The 27,445-nt window shown below is 43.3% G+C and overlaps 1 protein-coding gene across 2 annotated transcripts in view; it reads right to left on the bottom strand.

The window, feature by feature from the left end:
- Window positions 1-27,445, bottom strand: part of WDR70 (WD repeat domain 70) — a 153,225-nt gene that overhangs the window by 79,626 nt on the left and 46,154 nt on the right. For both annotated transcript variants that reach the window (XM_072135264.1, XM_072135257.1), the window contains exon 10: window positions 3,276-3,450. In XM_072135264.1, the coding sequence (XP_071991365.1) occupies window positions 3,276-3,450 (175 nt within the window). The remainder of the gene's footprint in view (window positions 1-3,275; window positions 3,451-27,445) is intronic.

Below are 27,445 nucleotides of genomic sequence, written 5' to 3'. Positions count from 1 at the left end.
GAGGCGCTGGACTCAATTAGGCACATGGAAGAATTAAAGGCAAGTGATGAGGGAAGGTACAAACAATTCCATAATACATGGTCCACCGGTCTACGCCCGCCATACGTGATTGGTTGTCGGCAGGCGGCGATCCACATATTCCGTGTCTACACTTACGGTACAAGACATGCTCTAACTGTCCACCCCTCGCCCCCCATACCTCCCTACCCTTCCCTATCCCCTTCCGAACCCTGTTACCCTATTGTATACTGTCTTATCTTTTATCTGTTTTTCATTTACCCTAGGTTGATATGTTATTTTGTTACAGTTAGAAGTTAACTTATTGCTTTATATGCACTGTATACCATTCTCTAAGTGTGCATACCTAGATTCTCTGAGTGTACATGCATGCCTGACTGTTGCAAGATATGTAATGCCTTATCACACCCTGTACAATGCAACAATTAATAAAGTTTGATGTTGAACAATAAAGTTAAGTTAAGGGATAAAAGAAAACAAATTAAAATCCCTGGTAAGTCATGTGACTCCAGTATATTCATTTTCTAATTAGTGAAAAGTTGGAATTTCGATCAAGTATTTTGCATACCCTTCTGTGTCCCAAATAGACAACGCTGTGGACTGCAGGGAAGTCCTACTGTCAGGACGTGGAGTCACAGCTGTGGTGTCAGTGACCATTTTGGTGGAATTTTTGGAGTTGAGATAAGATGGGCCGACTACGACTCCAAATATATAAAGTTTGATAAATATGTTGAATAGTTGGGGAAATTATGTTCTTTTAAAGTCTGTTCGGATCCTTATCTAAGGATTTAGGACAGGGGATATCAATCTTTATTGGTCCGAGGGCCTGAACTTTAAGGGGCCACACCAACCCCTTAGATGTACCAACAACCACAGAACAGCAGATAATACCACCCCAGAAATTATAAATACCACACTACAGCAATAATTACCACCAGAGAAAGCAAATACTGCACTCGGTGCAGACAATAATAGTGGAGACCCCAGAGCAAATACTAATTGTGAAGGCCCCAGAGAAGACAAAGCCCAAAACAGAGAACAATAATAATGCAGAGACCCCAGCAACATAGGGCATGACAGGTCGCATGTGGCTGTTGACACGGGTTGAACACCCGTTTCAAGCTTTTAGTTGGGATGAATGAGTCTTGCACTTTATGTACATGCTCAGTAGTAAAGTTCCTATGCTACAGTTTAGAGGAAAAAGTAACTGGGAAGGAAAGCCTGTATATTAGAACTGCTAGACTGTTCTGATCGGTCTACGGCTCTGTAGTTGTGGAGTCAATGATCATTATTATGTGGAGTTAAAAATCAGAGTTGGTGTTGGGGAAACTAAGGAGTCAGAGTTAGAGTTTGGCTTTCCGACTCCACAGCTCTGCCCACTGTAATAAAAAAAAAAATTATTTATAGGGACATAAAAAATCTCAAATAAATAAATATTGCAAGAAGTGGACAGTTGACCCAAGCTGAATCTCTACACCAGTCAGGTTAGGACCATCAATTATTAACATATTGTAAGCGCATGTAAACAGCGCCACCAATGGACACTACGTAATATTACACTGTGACCATTTTTACCACTGGCTATTCATTTAATAAATTGATGCTCTGCAGCATCAAGACTGAGGGTGGGGGGTGGAGGGGGAGGATCAAATGAAGGTCCTTTGGGTTACAACACAAACAAATTAAGAACAGTTCCATTGAACTTGAAACTAATCGTGTCTTCAGCAAGCTCCCCCTTGTGGAAGTTACAAGGAGCACAGAATCGCTACACTCGACTTTATGGACAGCGCAGTATTTTGAGCAATGAAAAAGCCGCCATAAAATCATCAAACATAAAAAACAACATAAAACAAAAGTCATAAAATCACATTGATTGAAAAGAGTGGAAAGTTCACTGACGTAAGTAGGAAAATCTACAAATAATAAAAAAAAGGTGGCGGTCCTCTATGTGCAATGAACTGCAAGAGGAGAAATCCTCCGCACTATATGTAACCAAATGAGGCAGAGAATGCAGCGCGGTGTGCGCCCGATGCAATGAGCGATACCAGACATATACACTCGCCCTCCTCTCATCATGCCCCCATTCCACTCACACAACACTGTGACACTAATAGCTTTTATGACACATTCATCCTCTACTTTATTGCAGTTTGACCACATAACCTCAGCGAGCACAGTACTAACACTATTAAATCACAGGATATATGGTCACTTCTCCTATGTTATGGATAGAGGGAGGAGAAAATATTTTTTTAAAAACCCTAGAAAAAAAAATGACAGCAAAATTTCTTAAATCCAACAATAATTAATATGCTGAATGTTTTATCATTTGTAGTTGAAGGAACAGTCCTTGTAAAGGGCCCTTTAAGCCTCAATTTTGTCATTATCCTAATCCTCTAATGGGTCATGTCCTTTCATTTCTTCTGCTCTGATCCGGTTTGTCTTCTATTATCTTTGTACTCCAGTAGGTCAGTCATGTACATGTTCCTTCTTCTCTATAACTTATATACAGTATTTTTCGGACTATAAGGCGCACCATCAATAAATGCCTTCTAAAATGTCTAGGTTCATATATAAGGCGCACCGGATTATAAGGATGAATGACCAGCAGGTGGCAGACCTGTGCACAGTTCAAGGCAGCTGTTGTCTGTAAGTACGGTTCATATATAAGGCGCACTGGACTATAAGGCGCACCTTTGATTTCTGAGAAAATCAAAGGATTTTTTGTGCGCCTTATAGTCCGAAAAATACAGTATATAATAGACATCTAGCTGCAGGAATAGTCTAACCCCACTGTCCCGCTTTCAGAAGAATGCTAGTTAAAGAGGTTTTGAGGAGGCGGAGTTTTGATGGCTGGGATCTCCACCAATCGCGGAGAAGGGGTCCCCCCTCCCTCAATTGAATGGAGGGGTAGGTTAAGCATGTAATCCTACTGCTCCTATCATTCTCTAGGGGACAGTCCGACATAGCCAAGTATTGCATGTATACTTAACCTGCTGATAAATTTGGACAAAAGGGACCCTCAATCTTGTGATCGGTCATGAGCCTCACCGATACACATATTAACTATTTGTCGGCTAGTTTAACAGGTCAGAAGCTTTTCTTTCTGAACTCTGCCTTAAAGCTGAAATAGTAAATATATTGAATTATATTGAATTAAATAGGGACTGTAATGGGCACGTCATCAACCCCATATTCTAAAATATATTCAATGTTGCAGTTATTGGAAGACATAAAGACTGTGATTAACAACTTACACTCATATTCCGGTCCCAGATCTGTATGGTGCCATCTTGGCATCCGGCAGCTATGAGTTTGCCATCTCGACTGTATGTGGCACAGGTTGGGATGACGCGTTTACCTTGGGCAGATCTTGGTTTGAAGATACTTTTATGTTTCTTTTCATTGGAAACATCCCATGTCCGGACGGTTCTAAAAACAAACAGAATAAAAATTAGCAAGTTGTAATTTTTTTCTCAAAAGGTTGATTAAAATTATTATTATTTTATTTAAAAAAAACAGGACAAAGCTGGTTCCCTTTAAAGAGAACCCGTCACGCAAAATAACCCCCCTAAACTAAATATATTTTCATAAACTGCCAATAGAGAGCATTGCCTCTATCCCTTCATTGTCCCTCTACATGCCTGTAAACCTAAGCAATGAGGTCCTAAAGCTGTATGCAAATGACCTGCGAAATGTCCAATGAAGCATTAGCATATTCAAGCTGTCCACTCTATTCATGAGTGGGAGGCACAGCCACACCCCCAGTGCTTGACTGACAGCCTGTATAATGATGTGAGGCTGTATAATGATGTGCTTCCTGGTGCTGGCGCCCCCTGCAGCCTGTGTGTGCATGTGTGTGTGTATAGGAGAGATACAGCAGCTCCAGGCAGCCATGTTACAGCAGAACATGTCAGGTACATGTGTAGCTGATGTCTGTGTCCCTCACCTGTATATTAGGAGGATGCAGCATGTCAGCAGAAACAGTGCACACACTAGCCATGCTTTACTATACATTACACACAGACATGAGCAGGGGGAGGAGAGGGGAGGGGGAACAGGGGTGACATCACTGCCTCTGACCATGTGACCCGCCTCATTTACATGATAAAGAATAGATGATTTTACAATGAATAATGTATGAAATAACTAGATAAAGGCCGGTCCTACTCCAACAGGACTAGTGGCAGAGACCTGATGAAAGGTGTCCTTTAAGGAGTCCTGGCGGTGCACCTCCTGCTCTCTTCCTCTGGCTTCTAGGTCCGATGTGCACTCACATCAAAAGGGTCCTTAGCCAATCGGTGCACACCTCTGTTGCGAAAATAAGCCTCCCCCACTGGGAGGTGCCTAAGCATTGAGGTCATTAGTGTTCTGTGCATAAGGTATATCTGTATTTTCTGGATCGTCGGCCCTGTTCTTAGACTACAATTTTGACTATAAGTTCTACTCTGTTGTGGACCATGGCATGACCCAACCCTCATCCATATCTGCCTGCCCAAGCTGCTGTCTATACCTTGGATTCGCTCTGTCTACTGCTTTCCATGGTTTGTCTCTGATTATTAATAATAATCATCTTTATTTATATAGCGCCATCAAATTCTGTTACATGCCCGACATCAGGCTCTTTGCATCGGCTTACACTGACCTGGTCCAAGCATCACCCTACACTAGGACTACTCCGATAAGTATATATCCATATACAGGGGTAAAAGGGTAAAAACTTGGATAACACTCTTAGGATAGACTAATGTCAAATGTTACGAGGCGACTTCTGACTATATATGGGTACATGCTGTCAATCAGATGGTCGAGCATGTAAATGGTATTTCCCAGAATCCTTTTCTGTAAGACTGGACGGCGTTTCTGATGGAATCAAAGGCACGCACAAAACATTTAGACAAACAATCCTGACTATTTGTCTTTTAATTGTCCCCCTTTCCTGTCTGATACGTCCCCCATCAACCTCCACAGGAACACGACCGTTCTCACGTTTTAGAGAGTCCAAATGGTGTCTGTACATGTAGCTGGATTACCCTGGGTTGTATCACAGGCTTGAATCGTCGTTCTCTACCCAGTACCGCATCCATCAAAGCTCCTGGAGCAGATTTCACATCGGGTTCATGGGGAGAATTGTAAGCGCAGAGTCATTTATCTCTCAGTCGGGTAATTATCACTAATCGTGTTTTCCTTTCACAGTCATTAAAACTATTACGCTAATGAACTATGTGGACCGGCCGGCTAGTCAATATGAGGCGGGAAGCCCTGGAGAAGGCTTGCACGTTACTGCCGCCACTTGTCACGTTCAGCTGACACATACTTGAAGGACGAAAATTGTCCAGAACAGGGTGACTTATTAGTCAAAATAGGATCAGATTCAGATAGAAATGGATAGAAATTTGGTAAATTGAACTAATGCGACACCTATCCATGGGGGTTCTATAAGGACAACCCTTATTAGGTCATAGGGTCATTATAAATGTGAGTTCTTTGCTTACAAGTACTAGAACTGGATAGAAGCTGGCAGCCACATTTGTCCATACTTTATGTTTGCTAAAGGAGTTTAGCGAATTGAAATGAGCTGTTAGAAAGAAGCCATTTTTTACCCCCTTTACCAGATTACTGGACATTGTAACTTTAGATTTTTTGCCTTTTTTGTCCCAATATGAGTGGCAATTATATTTTTAAGAAGTTGATTATCTTTGCTGCCAAGCCATTAGACTACACCTTTATTTGAGAAGAAGTAATTGGCTACACATTATACATGCAGTTTAATGCATTCACATGCAGGTTCTTGCTCAGATTGTTCTTTTCAGTGGCTTCGCCAGAGGGCGGCATCCAAGAGGGCTTCGCCAGAGGGCGGCATCCAAGAGGGCTTCGCCAGAGGGCGGCATCCAAGAGGGCTTCGCCAGAGGGCGGCATCCAAGAGGGCTTCGCCAGAGGGCGGCATCCAAGAGGGCTTCGCCAGAGGGCGGCATCCAAGAGGGCTTCGCCAGAGGGCGGCATCCAAGAGGGCTTCGCCAGAGGGCGGCATCCAAGAGGGCTTCGCCAGAGGGCGGCATCCAAGAGGGCTTCGCCAGAGGGCGGCATACAAGAGGGCTTCGCCAGAGGGCGGCATACAAGAGGGCTTTGTCCAAGAACGGCATCTAAAACAGATAGGTATGCTATGTTCCTGCAGTGGAGATCCAATGTTGTGCAGCCACATCAAAGAAAGTGACCATCAAACCGAGCAGCATGCTAGTCAATGACTGACACAAGAAAACATAGGGGTATTCATAACAGATATTTCATATCCAACCATCAATACCAAAAATAATTGCTCCAGCAGAAGAAGGAGGAATACGGAGAATCTATTAGACAATGCAGCAATCTACAGCTCACATCTGCTCAACATATTTACCACTTTTACGACTGCCCAGAGAGCGATTCACAGTCACTTAAAACGCACTACAATGAATAGAATATTCCTGCTGGACAGCCTGGAGGAAGCAGGGAGTTGGGATGAGTCCAAAAATCAGAAAACATAACCAGTTCCAAACCAATATATAAAAGGATAGCCAGCTCTACATGAAATAACATGGCGTCCCGCGGAGTGGTGGCCTTCAGAAAACCTACAAAAGGCATGTAAAATATATACAGGCGAGTCCACCAGGGCAACTGGAAAACATTAATTAATTAGCCCACCCATTTAGACGATTTAAGACGAATTTCAAATTTAGACGAATTATAAATTGCTGATGTTTTATTGTCAAGTGTCACCATAGCTTATGGGGGAGTTCCCACTAAAGTAAATAACGGTATAGCTCTACTGGGGGTCCGACTGCCAGGTCCCCCACAATCCAATATACAGGTATCTAATATGAAAGACTTTAGCAATGATCTTGGAGAAGAACACTGTACTCACCTTTCCGACACTCCCCGTAGGTCCTCTTCCTGCTTCCGATGCTCCGGTGCCCCTTCGGGTCCTTCCGCTCCTCTTCGGGTCCCATTGTGATGCCGGTGGCTCACAAACACTAATGTTTCCAAAGGGCTGACGTCCTTGTGTGTGCCGGCCGAGCGCAAAGACCTGAAGAGGAGCGGAAGGACCCCGAGGAGCCGAAGAAGACCGAAGGACCCAAAGAGGATCCGAGAGGGAGGTGAGTACAGTGTTAATTTTTTTTTTTTTACTACAGGGGGCTGGCCGCCTATATACTACAGGGGGCTGGCCGCCTATATACTACAGTTGGCTGGCCGCCTATATACTACAGTTGGCTGGCCGCCTATATACTACAGGGGGCTGGCCGCCTATATACTACAGGGGGCTGGCCGCCTATATACTACAGGGGGCTGGCCGCCTATATACTACAGGGGGCTGGCCGCCTATATACTACAGGGGGCTGGCCGCCTATGTACTACAGGGGGCTGGCCGCCTATATACTACAGGGGGCTGGCCATCTATATATTACAGGGGGCTGGCCGCCTATATACTAAAGGGGCCCTTTTATGCTAGATAAAATACCCTGTAGACCAGTGGTTCTCAACCTTTCTAATGCTGTGACCCCACAATACTGTTCCTCATGCTGTGGTGACCCCAAACCATGCAACTCGCAGTAAAAACACAATTAAATTGCGGCTCCGATGGCTTTAGGCGACCCCCGGTTTTGGTCGTTCGACCCCCGCTAGGGTCCCGACCCACAGGTTGAGAACCACTGCTCTAGACCAATACTAAAGTAGAGAGAATCTTAAAGACCATGCTTGTACCCGTGTGATTCTTTGCGTACGCATATATTTATATACAGGCGGTCCCCTACTTAAGAACACTCAACTTACATGCGACCCCTAGTTACAAACGGACCTCTGGATGTTGGTAATGTATTGTACTTTAGTCCTAGGCTACAATGATCAGCTGTAACAGTTATCAAATGTGTCTGTAATGAAAGTTTAATGTTAATATTTATTTTTATGACAACCCAACATTTTTAAAATCCAGACGTCACAGAGACCAAAAAAGTTCTGTCTGGGATTACAATGATAAAATATACAGTTCCGACTTACATACAAATTCAACTTAAGAACAAACCTACAGACCCTATCTTGTATGTAACCCGGGGACTGCCTGTATTGATATCTAATATGGAGCAGAGATCAATACAAAGAGTTACCACAAAGGTTTCAGTGTGCCATCCAAAATATCTGAAGCCTATCATTCTACAAAAACAGCAGACAATCTTCCGAGGAGTAACGGCCACAGCTCATCTGCTTCCTCTCCACTTACACGTCAAAAAGCATGACCAAATCCCGCATCGATTCAAGTCTATATATGATGTCACAACTTCCCTCTGATCAAAGTGACTTCTGCACAAGTAACAGAGCACTACAAAAAGACTCTACCATAGGTGATGGTCATAGCTCACATCCTTCCCCTCCCTGCACAGGTCACAAAGCCCAAAACACTCCTCAGTGGAAAGAGAACTACTGGATCCCAAATCCCTACAAACAGGTCATCAAGATTAGATTCCAACCAAATTCCTTAAACAAGAGGCAATCATTGTAACAAACCCTTAGAACAAATCTGACGTGACCGATAGCCTCCTTATTAGGACATCATGAACTTTTTTTTTGGAGATTTTTTTTTTAGAGAATTAGATCACCCCCATCGCCAGGCTTCATATGTGGGAGTTGGATGCGGTGAGTTCTTCGAAGAGACATCATCACATACTTTCATTCTTGCGCTTGTATGTTGCTGGCATTTACCGGGAATAAAAAAAATTACCTGCAAGTGTTTTCTCGTCTGGCCAAAGCAACAGACCTTGAAAATGAGCACGCCAGGCCGGAGTCTACGATTCATTCAATTACACTGCAAATCTGTCCCCCTTCTGACTCTTTTTCTTAAAGGAACACCCCAGACAATATCGATCTACAGAGGGGGCGGGTCAAGACATAGGTATGCTCTTTAAATCTCTGAGGGGGTCGATATTCCTGTATGGTTGGGGTCCTACAAAAATTTACCAATCAGAACAGTGAGGTTCTCAACACAAGTAAACATGTCACATCAGATTATCTCCACTGCAGGCCAAAACACATAGGGGGTCATTTACTAAGGGCCCGATTCGCGTTTTCCCGACGTGTTACCCGAATATTTTCGCCGGCATGCACGCAACGGAAATGGGGGGGGGGCGTGGCCGAACGATAACCCGACGGATTCGGAAAAACCGCCGCATTTAAAAAAAAAAGTGTTGCGGGACTCGCACTTACCTTCACCAGGTATAGGATGGTGCATTCCAGCGGACCTCGGGGAACTTCTGCGCAACAGCGACACCTGGTGGACGTCGGAGGAACTGCCTTAGTGAATCGCCGGGAAGACCCCAATCTACCGCACAGAACGCGCCGCTGGATCCCGAATAGACCGGGTAAGTAAATCTGCCCCATAGTACCTAAGCTAAGGTAGACCATATCCATACACAAACACTAGTTCTTCTCTTAGAATGTTCTAGGACAGATTTCCATGAAGAAGCCACAAATCAGAACTCACAGAGCTGCAGATGATAGAGCTTAATCGCAGCTCCGGAGTTATTTTGTTGACCAAACCAATTTACTATGAGAAATATTTTTTATGGCCGTCTTTACAACAAAAGAAAAAAAGTGGAAGAATGCGACAGAATATTCCATCATTTTTTTCATTTTGTAGATCTAAGAGGTCTTTACAGAATCTCGTATCAAAACAATGACTTTGCCAGAAGGAAAGTGATCGTAAATGTCATAAAAGTTATTTCTTCCTGGAGTCAAATTCACTTTCTTCTGGATGGGATGAATTACCTAAATGAACCCTGCACCGCAATCGCCCACCGGGGACCGATCACGTGATGTCGCTGGAAGAGCGAAAGCCAATGGATTTCCAATATCCATTTCATAATCTGGTAGATTGACAGGCATTGGGTTATTCTACCGTGCTGCTATCCAATCTTCTGGGATTTCTAGTTTCAAAACAACTACTTTAACCCCTTTAAAGGACTCTTCCAAAAATAAAGTTCTTTGTATTTTTTGCCTTTGGACATATAGACCACCACTATCTCCAAATACTTATTTATCTGCTGGCCAACCCCCTGCCAACATCTTTTTGCTTTGGTGCACATGACCCTCTGTCTTCATAGGCCACCCGGACCTAATCTTTTTTGGATTCAGGTTATAAAAGACACCTTCCCCCACAACAAGGTGTCCGAGTGTTGTAGTCCATAGCTTGCTACTTCCCTGAGAAGGTTTTCTTCAATATACTGACTTTTGTTATATAACTCTGGCTCTTTTCTTCTTTTAACTGGTGATGACCCCAGCTTGACACCTCCATTGACCTCTGGTTTCTACCAAACCCGGGTCTGACATGCCAAGGGGACTTGACCATGGTCACTTTGTGATTATTCTTTGGTCCAAGGCAGCCAGGTCCAACTATCATCTACACCAGTCCTACTCAAATAGGGAACTCCGTAGTACGGCTCCGTGTGCCATTAATTCCTATGGAGAGGGGCGGGGGATAGCTGCGCTCACCTCCTCCTCCTCTCCCCGTACACTGCTGTTGCCCGCTACAGTACGGTACGGGCGGGCAACGGCAGTGTGAATATAGTCTAAGATTGATTTTCCATGAACCCACGGGAGGAAAGGACTATGGAGCTTTCTCTTCCAGTTGAAGTTGTCGTCTTCTCGATCTATGGACCTGGTTTTATTAACACCAAGACCCCCAGGAATTTACTCTTCTACTCTGGATTAGTGTAAGAATGCTCTCACACTCATGTATATGAATAATGTGGTCAGGATCATACCCAACCAAAGATATTAAAATTGGTAAGGAACCAAAAGTTGACAGTATATAAAAACAGACTTATAATAATGGAAAGTAGCCCATGACCATCAAGGAGTCACGATTTTGGCCAGAAAACAACTTGGAGAAAGAAGAATGAGGCTGAACCTGTGTCACATACGTAGTTACTCCAGACCTCTGCACATCTTCAGGATGTAAAGTGCTGTGTATTGCGTACTTCTCCAAGATCTCAGCCATAATTTGTGGCTGTCCTTGGTGCACATGTTCACGTGTGTCTGCGCTGTCAATGATGATATTAAGAGTCTCCTAATGGTGTGAAATCCATCAAACAAGTATGGAGCACTCTGCAGCGACAGAGGAAGCAAAAGTAGCCGTGTCAGGAAACAGAGATGACCTTCGGTCTGCTGGCTTTACGGGTTAAGACTGAATCCGCTTTGTATTGGCAACCGTCATTACTCTGCCATGTGATCAACCAACTCCCTTGGCATGCCTAGAATGTCTAAAATTAGGTCTACCAGAATCTTAGAAGACTGCAGATGATGTCATACATCGAATAAGATGTCATTTGTTTTCGAGAATATCATGGCACAAAAGCTACTAATTGGTGGGTGCTTTAAGGACCCTCATAGGTCAAGAGTATTGCCTGGTTTAGGTCCTGTGCTCCATGGACATGTGAATCTCAACGGTCATAGACCAAAAAATAAAGAATTGATTTGTATTCTTTCTTAGTGTTCCCATTCCAGGAGCCATCGCTTACTTTTCTCTCATTGTGAGAGCTTGTTTTTTTTGCAGGAAAAGTTGAATTTTTAAAAGGCACCTTTTTGGAATACATAACTTACTTGCTAACTTTTATCAAAGTCTACCTAATGAATATTTGTGCTGCGTGTGTAAATGTGGATTAACACTATATCTGGTCATTATAGGACTTATACCATTTATTTTCCAGCAGTTTTCCCATCTGTTGGCTCTCCCTCTCATTCTTAGGTTTCCCTAAGCTGGTGCTAGATGTAATGTGGTCTCCCATAACACATGGATAAAACAGAGTAAATCCTAATAGGGCTCCTAGTAAAAAAGAATGAGAGTCCTGATCCCCCCACCCACACATAGTGATTGACAGCTCTCCCAATATCCATGTAGGAGAAGACTGACCATTCTTGTGTAAAGGTAAAACAATTAAGACTCTCATTGAGGGATACTGTCCATATGGGGTAATTAGGACTCTCACTGTGTCTCCAAAGAGTCCTTGCAAAAATTAATAAGCTTTACACCCTTCCCATCACAGTTTATGTCATAAATCCTTGATCATTGCGAGTCCCAGAGGTGACACTGTTACTTATCTCAATAATTGGGTCAGCTGACCCTCGTCCCAAGAATAGCCCAAATGGAGAGCTTGGACTGTGCTGTGCTCCTTATTCAAGTCTATGGGAGCGCGAATAATAGTGGAGTAAACACACTGGGCTATTTTCGGATCTTCTATGTATTTGCCCTATTCTTGCAAAAAGGTGAGGGCAGAAGTGAGACCCCTACTAATCGAGGATTTCAACTGGCTGGATATTGCCCCCCTCCTGCATAGTCCTGTGCCATCCCTGAGACAGAACAATGAGTAGGACATCTCCATCTCTGCAGAACCAGAAGACAAAGAGGCCAATTACACTCAGATTAGTGCTTTCTCCTTATCTCAGCACTTTCCATGTTGTTTACAGAAGAGAAAACATGGAATTAATTGTGCCAACACCTGCAGGAAGCGTCCAGCTCCAATAAAGACATTACCCTCCATCCCTCCCATCATTAATATGGAGGAGAAAGCCATAAACTGGAGATAAGGGAAGGTTTATCAGGTGGACATCAAAGAGGGGCACTAATGGGGAGCAACAGGGCAGCCGTAAGACGAGAACCAGCCTCACATCTAGGACAACTCACCACAATGGGAGAAGATTTCATGAGTGGTCTCGCTTGGTGGAGCAAAGGCCCAAATCAAGAGACTCTGTCCCATTCATGACTCCAACAAAGGGAGATGGCAGCTTGTGATTACAGGGTTGTAAATATCTCAGGTTCTAGGGATAAAGTGGTGCCCTGATAAGGATCTCTCACCAGAGGAACACTAACCAGCCCCAAACATTAGAAGGTCTCCTCAGATAGAAGAAAATGGCTTCACGACACACAAAGCAGCTCGGGGACGTTTCCCATCCCGCTTCGCTTCCAAGGAAATGCAGCACCTGAGCTAATCCCTGTAATTAAAGGAGTCTTAATGAGATGAAGAACAGACGTTCTCCCAGCGAGGAGCCAGGGGAGCCAGGATTTATTACTACACAAGAGGTCCACCAAAGCCTTATGTACACAGCAATATTTTACTGGCCTTTACCCAAGACTTGTTGCCACTTTGCTTACCCTGAGAGTGCTATAAAGGAGCTATTTACATGTCGCTGGATGTATATCTGCCAGCCCTGCACATCTGTATGAACCCAGCTGTAGGATTTTATAGGGTAAATGAGCGGGACCTGACGTCTTCACGTGATTTAGCTCACACATAACGGGGGTGTATGTTCCTACCAAAGCCTCCTGTCGTTCATCAACTGGAGGTACTATGTAAATTACCCAAGATTATCTATACATGCAGCAGAAATCTGCTTTTCTTAAAGGGGTTGTCCCACAAATGACCCTATATTCCCTTTTCCATAGACTGGATAATAATTTCATGTTGGAGACTCTAGGCAATGAAATGAAACAAGGTCCTGACTTCCTGCGTGGCCCCATAAGAACATGTACGGTTACTGCTTCCTACACATTGGACTGGTAATAAAAGGGGTTGGTACCTACTAGTTAACTTATCCCCTTCTCATCAATGGGTGGAGCAGGCGTATAAACATGTGTCCAACCAATACTAAGGGTGATGCCACACATGGCGTTTTGAACCCATTTTTGGTCCGTTTTTAAGCAGTCCATTAAAAAACGCATGCGTTTTTGACAGGTTTTGCCAATTATCTTCATTTATAAGTTTTTTAAAGCATGCGTTTTTGGACAGGCTGCTTAAAAACAGACCAAAATCTGGTCCAAAACGCCATGTGTGGCATCAGCCTTAGGGTGCATCCGAAATTGACTGTTAAATGCTCAACCTGCCGCCTCATTCAGTCCAGTTCTCCCCATTCTTGTGATCAGTCGGGGGTTCCAGTAGTCGGACCCTCACCACAATTAGATTGTTATTCCTTTATCTGTGGTCAGGGAATAACTTAAATATTCTATGAAATGATGGACCATTGGAAAACAGGATAGATATATCTGATTGGCAGCATTGCACACCTATTTCTACTTGGGGGTAATTTGGGAACTGATAGACCGCCCTCAACTATAGCTATGGGGGTGCAAGTTATATCTTAAAGTAAAGTACTATTATTATATTGTAAGAGCGTTTGGTGGACCTGCTCACCTTGGTGGGCTTGACCATCCCACTATGAGTATATGGTGTTCATAATCTGTCATGATGGGGGGGGGTTAATGGCTAATGTAGGACTTCAACAACTCCAAACTGTTGGTTTTTCAGGGCAGATGAGCCAAAATCTAAAAAGGTCAGAATAACCAATTCTTATTTCACTACTGAAAACACGTGCACGCTCAAATTGTGCATACGCAGGGATGTGGTCAGATAGGGTCTGTCGTTGGATTCGATCCCAGGACTCCAGTAATGAAAAAGCTAAGGGACGCCAAGTTCCGCGCCAACCTGCCGCCACCAATCTACACACATTACTCATGCAAATCAATTGGCTTTACATAGAAAGTCATTGCAGAGATCCGCAGTGACAGGAGAGGCTCAGGTGCTCCATAAACATTCATGGTATTAGATTTTGGGCATGGCCAATGCAATGAATAGTCCGGGACATGATAAGAGGCAATGAACAGCTTATGAACCTATGAAATAAATGACAATAGGAGTAAAATGTAAGTAATACAGCAGCCCCCAGCTGAGCGCACTCAGTCCCCATAGACATGAAATCTGACCTATCTTTATGATGGTCGGAGATCAATATGATTGAATGGGAGGACAAATTCCACCTGGGACTGCTGGGGTCTTCCAATGCAACATGTGGTATATAAACACCAATGTGGTGGAGCCGGGCACTGCAGTTGGGTGCACTGAGGTTAAGGCACAGGACCAGGAATAGTCATTCAAAAAATTGCTGTGGGATTTGAGGAGGGTCGTGTACACACTGTACATTTGTTAATGCATTGTAAACACAGTCCAAATCGTATTTACACTACGTGAAGATTGTGTTAACATTGCATTTACATTTAATTAACATCACGTTTATACAAATGCAATGTTAACATCTTTGTTAACTCAATGTAAACACATTGTTAACGCAGGGTAAATGCAACATGTGAACGAAACCTGAACTGCATTCTGCAACAAGTAGCCCGATTCAGCTGCAGAAACAGGCTGCAACAAAGGGTTTGCTACAGCTGCAGCACCAGAGTGTTGCAGTGAACGACTGTGTTCTACTGATGAGCGGCGCCCCCCACTGATCACCTAAAGACAGAACATAAAGTTATACCACTACCAGCCTCCTCAGGTAGGGGATGAAATGTCCTTTCTAGAATTCCCTCTCTTATGTGAAATCTAATAAGTTTACCTATAAAAAAAAAAGTGCCAACGAGCAGAGAAGAGTCACTTTTAGAGACTGGAGGGGCAGGGTCATTTCAGAAGACCTTTAAGATCTTTAAACACCTAGAAACATGCGATTGTTGTCATTAAAAGCCAACACTTTCAGATCCCATCAGGCTTGTAGTTCAGAGAGAACCAGAGAAAAAGAAACAGTCAAACAAAATTTACTTTAAAAAATATGCTAATGAGCCAGAGGGGCTCTGTGGGGAGTATTCTCACTCCTATGCCCCAGCATCCATTTCAACCTGCCTTCATCTTCTTCCAGACCTACATTGCAGTTGGTCACATCAACCGACTCCCCACAGACCCCTTAGGTTCATTAGCATATTCTGTTTCGGGGGGGGGGAAACAATGCCATAAAAATAAAGTTGAAGACCAGATGCAGAATGAGGGTGACCAAGATAAGAGTCAGAAGAGGAGGCACCTCAAAAAGTGACTCATCTCAGTCTCTCAGCTCATATAACTTTATAGGAATGGGTAAGATTTCACATAAAAGAGGGAGTTCTAGAAAGAACTTTTCATAACTAGAAGTTTAAGTTGGGTAACAACTTTTGACAGTGTCCCTTTAAACCTCTGAGTTTGTGGTCTTTAAGAAATGGAGGTTGTGTTCTTCTACTTTAATCAGTATGGAGGGTAAAGAAATATTAGAAACTATTAATAATGAGGCTGGAGGCTAAGCTGTGGCTGGACAGGACCTCCCTAGAGGACAGGGAGAGAGGTCAGAGGGGAAGACGAGCGTCTGCACATAGGCAGGACCTGTGATGGATTGCGGCACGTTCTACGGCTTCAATGTCTGGGCTGATGCTAAGAAGAAGAAGCCAGGAGACAGAAATGGAGATTGAACTGTGCAGTGCTGTCTGCTCTCTCTCACAATTTCACAAGTTTAGTAGAAGAACGTGCACATAAACCTGGAGCACAGGGGAGAAGACGTGCAATGGTGAGGACAGGGATGGGGTAGAGCGAGAGGTAGACAAGGTCCAACTGTACAAGGATAACTCCATAGACACCAACCCCCCCCCCCCGCCCCATATCTCCACATCACGGGTCACACTGATGACTTCTGCACACGCCCAGATAAAAATCAAACAAGAAGAATGTAAGATATAAGGAAGCCAAGAAACTGAGGAAATGTAACCACTTGTTTTTATTAAAAAAAAAATTGAATTTTGATATCTGTGACCAAGAAAGAAAAGAACAAAGTCACAACTTAATCCGATCCCAAATAGGTCTCTTCCAGAAGTGGAGCGAGCACAGGGGCTTCTATGCTTTATACAAATCCTGATACACAGAAGTGCGCTTGCACAACTTTTTAGGACTATAGGACGCACCCTAGATTTAATCATCCAAAAAAAAAAAAAAAGGATTTGACACCAATTAAAAATTCCTTGTTGTTCCTACTCTCAAACAGAGCATTGCTACATCCATTCATTTACAGACAGCTCTGCTACATCCATCCATTCATTTACAGACAGCTCTGCTACAACCATTCATTCAAACACAGCACTGCTACACCCATTCATTCACACACAGCACTGCTACATCCATTCATTCACACACAGCACTGCTACATCCATTCATTCACACACAGCACTGCTACATCCATTCATTCACACACAGCACTGCTACACCCATTCATTCACACACAGCACTGCTACATCCATTCATTCACACACAGCACTGCTACATCCATTCATTCACACACAACACTGCTACATCCATTCATTCACACACAGCTATGCTACATCCATTCATTCACACACAACACTGCTACATCCATTCATTCACACACAGCACTGCTACATCCATTCATTCACACACAGCTATGCTACATCCATTCATTCACACACAGCACTGCTACATCCATTCATTCACACACAGCTCTGCTACATCCATTCATTCACACACAACACTGCTACAACCATTCATCCACACACAGCTCTGATACATCCATTCATTCACACACAACACTGCTACAACCATTCATTCACACACAGCACTGCTACATCCATTCATTCACACACAGCTCTGCTACATCCATTCATTCACACACAGCTCTGCTACATCCATTCATTCACACACAGCTCTGCTACATCCATTCATTCACACACAGCTCCGTGGCAGTGGAAAATAACGCCCAGGAGAAATTTTCTATGAAGTTGTTGACCTAATGGAGCAGATTGCTTTTGCGTGAGTTGCTAAATGCCACTTCTACTGCATCTGATCAGTTCTGTAGTCACCGACTTACTTCACAGTGAGTGCAGCTAATGATATGTAGGTTATGTGGTGGATGATGGTAAAATACACAAGTAATGAGGAGATGAGCAGTCGGGAGGTGCCTTTATAGAGCCCCAAACTTCCTGGCAGCCCGGCACTAAGCACTAGAGTTTCCCTTAGTCTTGGTTTTTATTGACCTGCCTCACCTCTCTGAAGTGCTATTATTCTTTCTTCCTTGTATCTGTCCATCTACAGATCCTGCATCTCCCAGCTGTGTGCCATGTATCTTTCCATCTGAAAGATTAGGAGGATCCTGCCTCTGTTTGGTACCACAGTTTGTAAATACTTAAGAGCTGTCACTGGTTACTATCAGAGAATATTTCAAGGATGTGACCTGTGTGTAAAGAAAATCCATACTGGTGTCGGGTGATATAGAAAGGTGAAGAGTGCTTAATCCTTCCCAGCTTAGACCATATCCAAAGCCGGTCACACGCATTAGATAGATGTTTAATGAACACTCATTAGACAGACGGGCTAACACATACACGTGCACGCTCAACCGAGCCGTGAGAAAAGGAAGAAAGCTGCCATCAGATCCGCTGATGCAGGGCATTAGGTTATTTCCCAAGAAACAAAAAGGATAGTGAAACTCTCACCATCTGACATCGAGAGTTGGATGGCCCCATACGTATTGAAGGAAACCTGTCCCCACATTTCACAAATACACCTAGTGACAGGTTCCCATATAGCCCTTTTTTTTGCCTCACATCCCCATAAAATCAACTTTGTTATCTTACCCGTACAGTCAGGACTAGCAGGATTTGGAGGGAGCATGTCCTGCTTGGCCATGTCCAGTGGCTCCTCCCCATGTCACATGCCTGCTTTTAACAATTCAGCACTTCAGGTCATGTGATCAGGGAGATAAAAAAAATTTACCCCATGCCTGTATCTGATCACATGAAATCACAGCAGCCTCTGTTGACTTCTACTTCTCCTCTTCAAAAATGGAGGCAAGTTGTGATTTCATGGAATCAGATACATACATGGGGTAGATTTTGCAAATGTTAGTGGGTAAAAGGAGATTAGATGAGATTACCCTGGTCACATGTGGCATGGGGAGGAGCTGCTGGACACGCCCCCTCCGACTCCTGCTAGATCTGGCTATATGCCAGATAAGATGACAAAATTGATTTGATAGAGAAGGGAAACTATTTTTTCGCTAAAAGAGGGGTGGCATTTAGCAAACAGGGATCTGTGGAAAATCGGTCACTAGCAGTATTTGTGAAAACGTGGTGACAGGTTTCCTTTAACCTCTTCACGCACTGTGCCCTACAAGTAAGCCCTCACACAGCTCTGTACACAGAAAAATGAAAAAGTTATACATTTTTGAAGGTGGAGAGCGAAAAATTTATGAAAAATCTGTAACGTGAAAGGGGATAAGTACCTACAAATTTCTTTCGAGTCTGCTTGATACACACCCAATGTATCGGACCTTCCTTTTATTGCCTGCACAATCCACACTCCGGTACAGGACATCCAGACACATTTTGAACTAAAATTTTTCCCAACTTTTTAGGACACCGAAATGATTTATTCGGCTACAAAAATATTAGAAGAACGTCAGACAATCACCGCTAGGAAACTGCAGTCTGGACAGGAAGAGGAGACACGTCGAGCGCCGATGACCCCAGTAATAAATACGCCCCAGTAATGAATTTATAGGTTTATTGTGAAAGAGGTCAAGAGCAAGAGAGAAAAAAAGTGTCATTAAGCGCTGTATGAGCGAGGACCTCCTTCCGGCCCCTGATGAGGAGATGAGACGGGTAATTACTTATTTCACTTGGGTTCCTACCCCCTTAATAGAAATGAAGTGGAGTTCATTAGCAAGAGAAAGGCCTCGGCAATCAGACCCCAGAGAGAGGTGATCCTTGGAGAGGAAAGGTCAGCCTGCGTGATGTTAGACACATGTGTCCAGGAACCTACAGATGTGACCTATGCCTCACGGCCAGAAGGTACGACACATTCAATATCCCCATGTGATCCATATTCTACGTACAGCGCGGATCTCACAGCTAAGTGTTGCAATCAGCCTAATAATGGGGAGAGTGGCCTCAACACCCAAAACAAACCTCAATTACCATGTTTTCCTAATCTCTCAGTAATAGGGCTACAAGGGATACAGATGTGTTTCAAAATTCTCAATTTTTACTATAAAAAAAAGCATCTAAGATGATCTTCTGTCTTCAAGAACAACTACGCAATGTCGATATTGTGTCCGTATTCGCATGACAGCATCACCCAACTGTAGTAGATACTAGTTTTTCCAATCTGCGGCATGTGGGAAGGGCATAAAAGACAAGATCGAAAGATTTTACGACGGCTCTTCGTTCACTGGCCAGCCTACTATGCCTAGGAAGCTACACAATGGGGGTCATTTACTAAGGGCCCGAATCGCGTTTTTTCCGTCGGGTTAACCGAATTTTCCCTGAATTGCCCCGGGTTTTTGGCGCACGCGATCGGATTGTGGCGCATCGGCGCCGGCATGCACGCGATGTAAATGGGGGGCGTGGCCATAAGAAAACTCGACGGATTCGGAAAAACCGCCGTATTTAAAAAAAATACGATAGCTTGGTGAACTCCAGTGAACTCTGACGGACTTCAGCGCAGCAGCGACACCTAGTGGACATCAGGCGCACTACCTTAGTGAATCGCCGGAAGACCCGAATCCTCCACACAGAACGTGCCGCTGGATCGCGAATGTACCGGGTAAGTAAATCTGCCCCAACGTCTACACAAAGCAACAGAAGGCACTGGACAGGCGGTCCACCAGCCTAATGTTCAGCAATCAGGCTATCATGGTGTAGAGAATGGAACGGAGGTCTGTCCACTTCAGCGATGACCATGACACCAACGCAATGAGAGCCATAGATTGGTGTGGAGACTGTGTACTGTAGGCAACATCATTAAGATGCCTTCACGAGGGAACATCCCACCAATACTACTCCTCGAATAGATGGCAAAATATCTGGTTGCTGGTTCCCCCTGGTCTTCGTGCTTAGGACACAAACAGCTTGGTGGAACTAGAGCTAGATCCAAGGAGCCATTTTTAAAGCCAACGTTGGGCTCCATGTTGCTACTGTGAGCAGTCTGCAACTCCTACAGGTCCTTCCATGACCTGCCGTGCGTCAAGACTTGTACAACTGGGAGGTCATTGTTTTGTGGACTCGTCATGATCATGATTATGTTCTCTCAAATGGAATCAGTATAGACCATTAGTAACCGCACTGATAGCTTGTTAGTGGCTTAAGGTTGCGCGATTCAGTGTGCGGAATTTAAACTCAAGTTCACTACACTGCGATTTTTGGGGAAAATGTTGTTTATGTTCCATTTTATTATAATATCTTTTAACTTATCTTATATCGATGGACGATTTATTGAGGAGATATTGAAGAAAGTATTTTCTGATGGTTAATAGAGTGTTTGGCGAGGGTTAATAGGTTAAAAAACAAAAAACACTCCACAACACATTACAAAGAGGAGAGTACTGGATCAATACGACTTGTAGCCCGTGGTTCACCTGTCTGGGGGTCATGTCCGTGTACGAGGTGTTTACACGTCCCTTTCATTGTGAAGTGTTACTAACCGGTCACGTAGAGCGGTGATTTAGTGTGTGTGATGTCAGCTCTATAGTTCATTGCAAGCGTTCACCATTTTACAACTTGCATGTTTCATTTGCAAAGAAAACACGGCTCTGGTAAGTGAAGCAATAAACGGCCATTAACACACAAAGCAGGCGAGCCGCCGGCCGAGGTGTTAACAGCGTGACATGAGATTCATCCCGGGTGGGAGAGAAATTATGAGTCAAATTTTTTTGCATTTGATTTCTGTGCGTTTTTTTTTTTTTTTTTTTAGCTAAACCTTTTTAACCAGTGGTCCCAATTAAAGATGGGGCTTTTATGTTCTTTTATGGGGTAACAGCAGCTTGTTTCTGCCGCCTGCCATGTTTCTCAGTGTGACCTGTTCCCTGCAAAACCGTCCTGCTCCTTGACGTCAACTTCTAGGTCCTAAGGCATGACCCCGTTAGTTCATATAAAGGGCCATCTAATCTGTTCCCACCAACTAGTGCACAAGTTTGGTTAGAAGATGCACCCTACGCAGCTGGGAGATGCTCCAGCATTGTGGTACTTAAGATTGTAGCCAAAATGTGCATAATGCTTTTGAAGAACTCCTGTTTTTGACCACAGCTCAATTTCCCGACTCAATTTCTGCTGTGTGCGTTCGTATTTTATTCTGTTGAAGACCATGACTTGATCAGACTCGGATTCTTGTCTGTATGCCCTGACTTCGGGAGCCTATACTTTGGACTGTTTGCCACCTGCCCCTGACCTTTGGCTTGTCATTTGGATTTTGTTGGATTGGCGACTGCCTCACCTTATCTTGCCCATCTCCCACATCAGTGTCCCTTGAACCCACCCGGGCCAGCTGCTTAGCACACTGGGATCATTAAAAGATTTATCGATCTTGCAATCTCTTTGCCGAGAAGTTCAGACCCTTGTATAGGTTTGAAATAGTGAAAACTGGAGGAGATCAAGGATAGCGCCCTTAGTGTGTGACCCAAAGTCAAAGCAATTGGATAGCATGGAGGTCTAAAACTTGTTGTTTGCTATATATGGTCTCAATTAGGGCTCATTATTGCACCCCAGCATGGGTAGGTCTTCCATCAAGACTGAAAATTCACCAAAATCATTAATCACTCCCACAATGAACATTTTTGAGTATCTAACATCGGAGAGCAAAGCCTATAAGGATAGAAGCTATGGACCACAGGGCTTGAACTCAAGTCTTATGGAAATCCGGGCAAGTATGCATGGCTGGACAAACTGGTAGAAGAGAAGCCCACAATCATAGGTGGAGTAAGATATATATATATGTTACTAGAATCAAGCTATTTGGGGAATGGAGGATGCGTCCCTTCTGCCTGCTTTAAATCTGAGGTTTCAGGACCTTTGGGGGACCTTCAAAAGATCCTGAAACGGCTTTTGTGTACATGTGTATTGAGAACTGGAACAGATGTATGAGGATTTCATAGGTGAAGGTCCTTCTGAGTACAGTATTAAATTAAGTGGGTGGTTTGAGTGGCCATGTATTATAGTCCACTACCGCCCACCATAACTAAAGAATCAATGGTCCATGTAGGGAGTTCCCAGTGCAGTATGTTATTCTTTATTAAGCTCAATGCATGTCTACAGTCAATTGTCCTATCAGCGTTCGAAGGAAGGAAAACCAAAGTTGGTGCCAATACCAGGTAAAGATACCAATGATCATCGATGCTGAAGACTTCACGGGGATCTAGAAAATTTTACGTAAGTTACAAAGTGACTCAGGTTTCTGTATTCACATGACCAGGAGAATTAGATATCCAGTTACCAGCAAACCGTCAGCTGCTCATGTACTTGCTCTTCACTGAGCTCCATGGTATACAGATATATGGTATACTGTCTTAACGTCTGCACTGTATTCTGTAGAGTGGTGTCCTGGTGGTATGAAATTTACCAATGAGACATTTCGGATGTGTCAAATTGCCATACAATAAATGTCTCAAGGGTGGGAAGATCCAATCTCTCGTATAATGGCTGAAGGCAACTTCAACATTCAGATTTTTCTAAGGATTCCTTTACATTTCATTAGAAGGAACAATAATTTACTGCCCCACCGAGTCCATGAACCTTTCCACCGCCATCACATTTCTTACAGAGGAGGAAAAAGTCCCCAGTTGTATTAACCATGATAAGGGGCATTGTCAACACCTAGAAGAAAGATGTATCACCTTCATCATGGACATCACCAGGAATTTTTCCCTACCATAGGCCCATTGGCATCAGCCTAATAGGGTTTTCGACTGTGGATCAATACTGTAGGGTTATCAGTTGGACTTGATGGACCATGGTCTTTATCCGACCTTCTCTACTAAGAAAAGTTGCCATGCCCCATTAGGCTTAAGGGATTTGCAGTAATCGGCCAAACATTGTGCTGGGAAGTTTGGGGGTTCATATGATTTTCTTGGCCTCCAGTTATAAGCTACAGACTAGTTACTTATGTTGTCGTATCTACTGAGATGTTCAACAAACTTGAGTTTTCTTCCTTTCTCCATACCATCCAATGGATATTCGTCAACTGAACGCCCAACATTTTCAGGTTTCAAGATTTATGAACATGGGATTGTTGAAGGCTCCAGTGGTCAGACCTCCACTAGGAATTGGTGAGAAATTAAATGAAGCGCCTCGATCCAACATAGAAGAATATATAACCTTGAAGACCGAGATGGGATCTTCTGTTTTCGGTGGTCCACGCTCTTCAATCCTTTGCACATGTTGCGGCTTCACAATCACATTTCCATATTAAAAAGTAACGTTTCAATTTGCCAAAAGAAACACATTGTGCTGGAGCTGGAAAACCATTATATGATAATTCTATTAGGACTTGGGGAAGGGGGAAGAAAACACTTAAGACATTTGACCTCCAATCATTTTCCCACTACAAGTAGAGACTGAAGATTTACTCTCCGGCATTTAATCACAATCGGCTGCGGTGTAAGACATCGGACGGCGGCCACTGGAGACCGCGGAGCACATAGATTTTCGGGGCCGCATGTTACACTATGAAGCGGACTGAATTACACTAGAGTGTAAGGATTGCCTTTACTAACAGCTGCAAAGGGCTTAGAAGGGAGGATAATTTACTGCCCCACCGAGTCAGTGACCCCATCCACCCCCATCACATTTATAAAAAGGGGAAAAAAAGTTCCCAGTCGTATTAAAATGCTGGAAGAAACAGAGGGAAAATCTAATGAAAACATTAAACCTACTGATCGTGTATGGAAAATCAAGACGTTTAAAAGGAAATCTACCATCAAAATCCATCATGATAAACCACAGACACTTACTCATAGATCCAGGCACCGGGACTGTGGTATTCATCTTCTTATATTACTTATCCATGGCCCCCTTCCTTCTAAAATCAACTTTTATAATTATGCTAATGAGCCAGAATGGCTCCTGGGGGTGTTACCAGAGCCACTGTTCCCTCTCCACTTCCCTCCTCCTGCTGTAATCTCACACAGTGGGAGGGGGAGGTGCTCTTCCACAGCGTAACAGCCTGTGGTGCTGCAGCAAGAAGGGGCTCTGAGTAAACAAGATTCATTAGCATAATTTTTAAAGTTGATTTTAGAGGGAAAGAAGCCATGTATAACAAATATAAGAAGATACCACAGTCCCGGTGCCTGGATCTATGAGTAATGTCCCTGGTTTATCAGGATGGATTTTGATGGCAGATTTCCTTTCATCGCTTTTTAAGAGTCAACGAAAATTACTTCCGAATTTGTCATTAGTAGATTTCCTTTAAGATGAAGGAATTGTGAGGAAGAGGAAGATATTGTGAAGCTTCTGCAGGAGATTTGTAAAAAGTTGCGTTTTCACGTTAGTAAAAATAATTAACATTTGCACCAAATTGACTAGAGAAGAAAGCAATTGATGGCGCCATCCGGCAAAGATTACAATTAAAGTTATGACAATTTACATTTACATCTCTCCATCACAAAGCTGTTCTCAGTTACCGACTTGAGGATTTGGGCTAAAACTAAAACCTAATTTTTTTCCAATAAAAAATAGGATTCTTCACTTAAAGGACATCTACCACTAGGATGAAGGATTATAAACCAAGCACACTGGTGTGTGCCCTCTCTGGCAGGAACTGCTCTCTTTGTAACTTCTTATGCCCTTGTTTTTAAGAAATAAAGGTTTTAAAAATTATGCAAATGACATTAACACCTATAGAGCCCGGAGCCCCTCAAACTCATTTGAACAATTTTAACGGCCTTTTTTATATAAACCAAGCCAGAGGGGGCACACACCAGTATGTCAGTGTGCTTGGTTTACAATCCTTCATCCTGGTGGTAGATGTCCTTGAATCTTAATTTTTCATAATACATAGAATCAGGCTTCTTGTGTGGTTTTAAAGTTAAAGGGCTATTCCTCCAACGAAGACAAGATTCTTAAATATACTCAGGATAACAAAATAACACATTCTCTAATTCACTGTTCTAAACAAAAATACAGCATTTCACAGATATAATTCCAACCTGTATCTATCAGGTCAAACTGAAAATCAAACCATGAATATGACTATGGTCCGGATTCTTCTCATGAATAGCTTCCCCTATCTGCACACTGCAATGCTCTCTGCCTCTGCATTACAAAACCAGCTCAGACATAGGCACTTCCTGCAGGCAAGCAGCAGTGTGCAGAGACCTACTCTACAAGCTACAGACAGATAAGATCTTTAATCTGGGAGGGATGCATATAGTAAAGCTGACTGTGTGTGTGTTATAGGTAAGTTAACAGAGCTGAGAGTGTCATTGTGTTTTATATCCATCTTTATCGGTTTCATCTCTTTTACCATGTGTCAGATATTCGTAGAATGTTCAGAAGGTAAATGAGAGTGTAGATGAACCCTGTACTCTGATAATCTGAGCACATTGTCAGCACACAGCATCTCATAGCACAGAGGGATCATGAAGTGTCTGCTTAGAAAGCAGCCTGTTTTTAGAAGATTGGTGTCTCTAATCCCATGAATAGAAGCATCACTGTAACCAGGGATAAATCTAAACTCTCTGCCGCCTGAGGCAAGAGACCAGCACCCCCTCTGTTCCATCCAGTAGTAACATATCAAGTAATTCTTTTATTAATCAGATTCTCCATTCAGTGTCTTATAACCATGCCGACATTAGTTATGGAGAGACACTATTTTTAAGTGCCTGGTTCTGCTATGTAGAAGTTAACTGCACCCCTGCTGCTGCCCCCCATCTAGCTCAAGGTGGTGCTGCCTGAGGCAAGAGGCTCAACTTGCCTCATGGCTGGTGCACCCCTGACTGTAACATATATAAAGACATCTTAAAAGGTACTGTGTGTGGTTCGTGGGATGGGTACCTGGTGACAGATACTCTTTAATTCTGCAGCCAAATGGCACAGGCCATGGGCAATGCTTTAATTAACGGCAGGATCATTTAAAAAATAAAATGTAAAATTTTTGGGAATCCAATAAAAATTTTTGGTCCTTTGAAATCAACTTTCATATGGAATTCGTCTCCTTCTTGTGACAGAATGTCCACAGACTATGATCGGAAACAAGAGGGATCGGCTTTCTCTTACTGTAGAGAAATTTTTGGAACATTCTCAAATCTATAGCAGAATGGACACAATTGTTACACAAACACGTTCTGATCCAGGCTCCGGTATCACATTTGTTTATGCTAACATCCGACATGGCGACCGGGGCACACTCTAGGGAAATTAGCGCTCAGGGGAGGGAGAGGTAAGTCCGGTCCCTAGAGACACATTATTAGCACCGAGCGCAGGGATCCTCTGTGTGTTTGCACAGATGTGATCCGAGCCTAAATACTCTCTTCCTGCAACACGCACAGAAAACTCATCTCATCAGCCTCTCCTAATACTAGAGGGAAACACTGCAAAGAGCTGGGAACCTAAACACACACACACACAAAAAGTTTCATTTTATATATGAACTTTGACCCCTGAAGGACACAATTATTTTAGTTTTTCCACCAACTTAAAAAAAAAAAAAAAACTTTGTAAAATTTTTTGGAATTTAGCCAAGCGCGCCACTTGTTGTCTGCTAGACAAAATCTAGGTTGAGTTGGCAGCATTTAGTGGTACATAGAATGTTTTTCATTTTTAATTTTCTCAATATTTTTG

This window comes from Engystomops pustulosus, chromosome 1 (genome assembly GCF_040894005.1).
Source record: "Engystomops pustulosus chromosome 1, aEngPut4.maternal, whole genome shotgun sequence".
NCBI lineage: Eukaryota > Metazoa > Chordata > Amphibia > Anura > Leptodactylidae > Engystomops > Engystomops pustulosus.
This window is presented reverse-complemented; position numbering and strand designations above follow the sequence as displayed.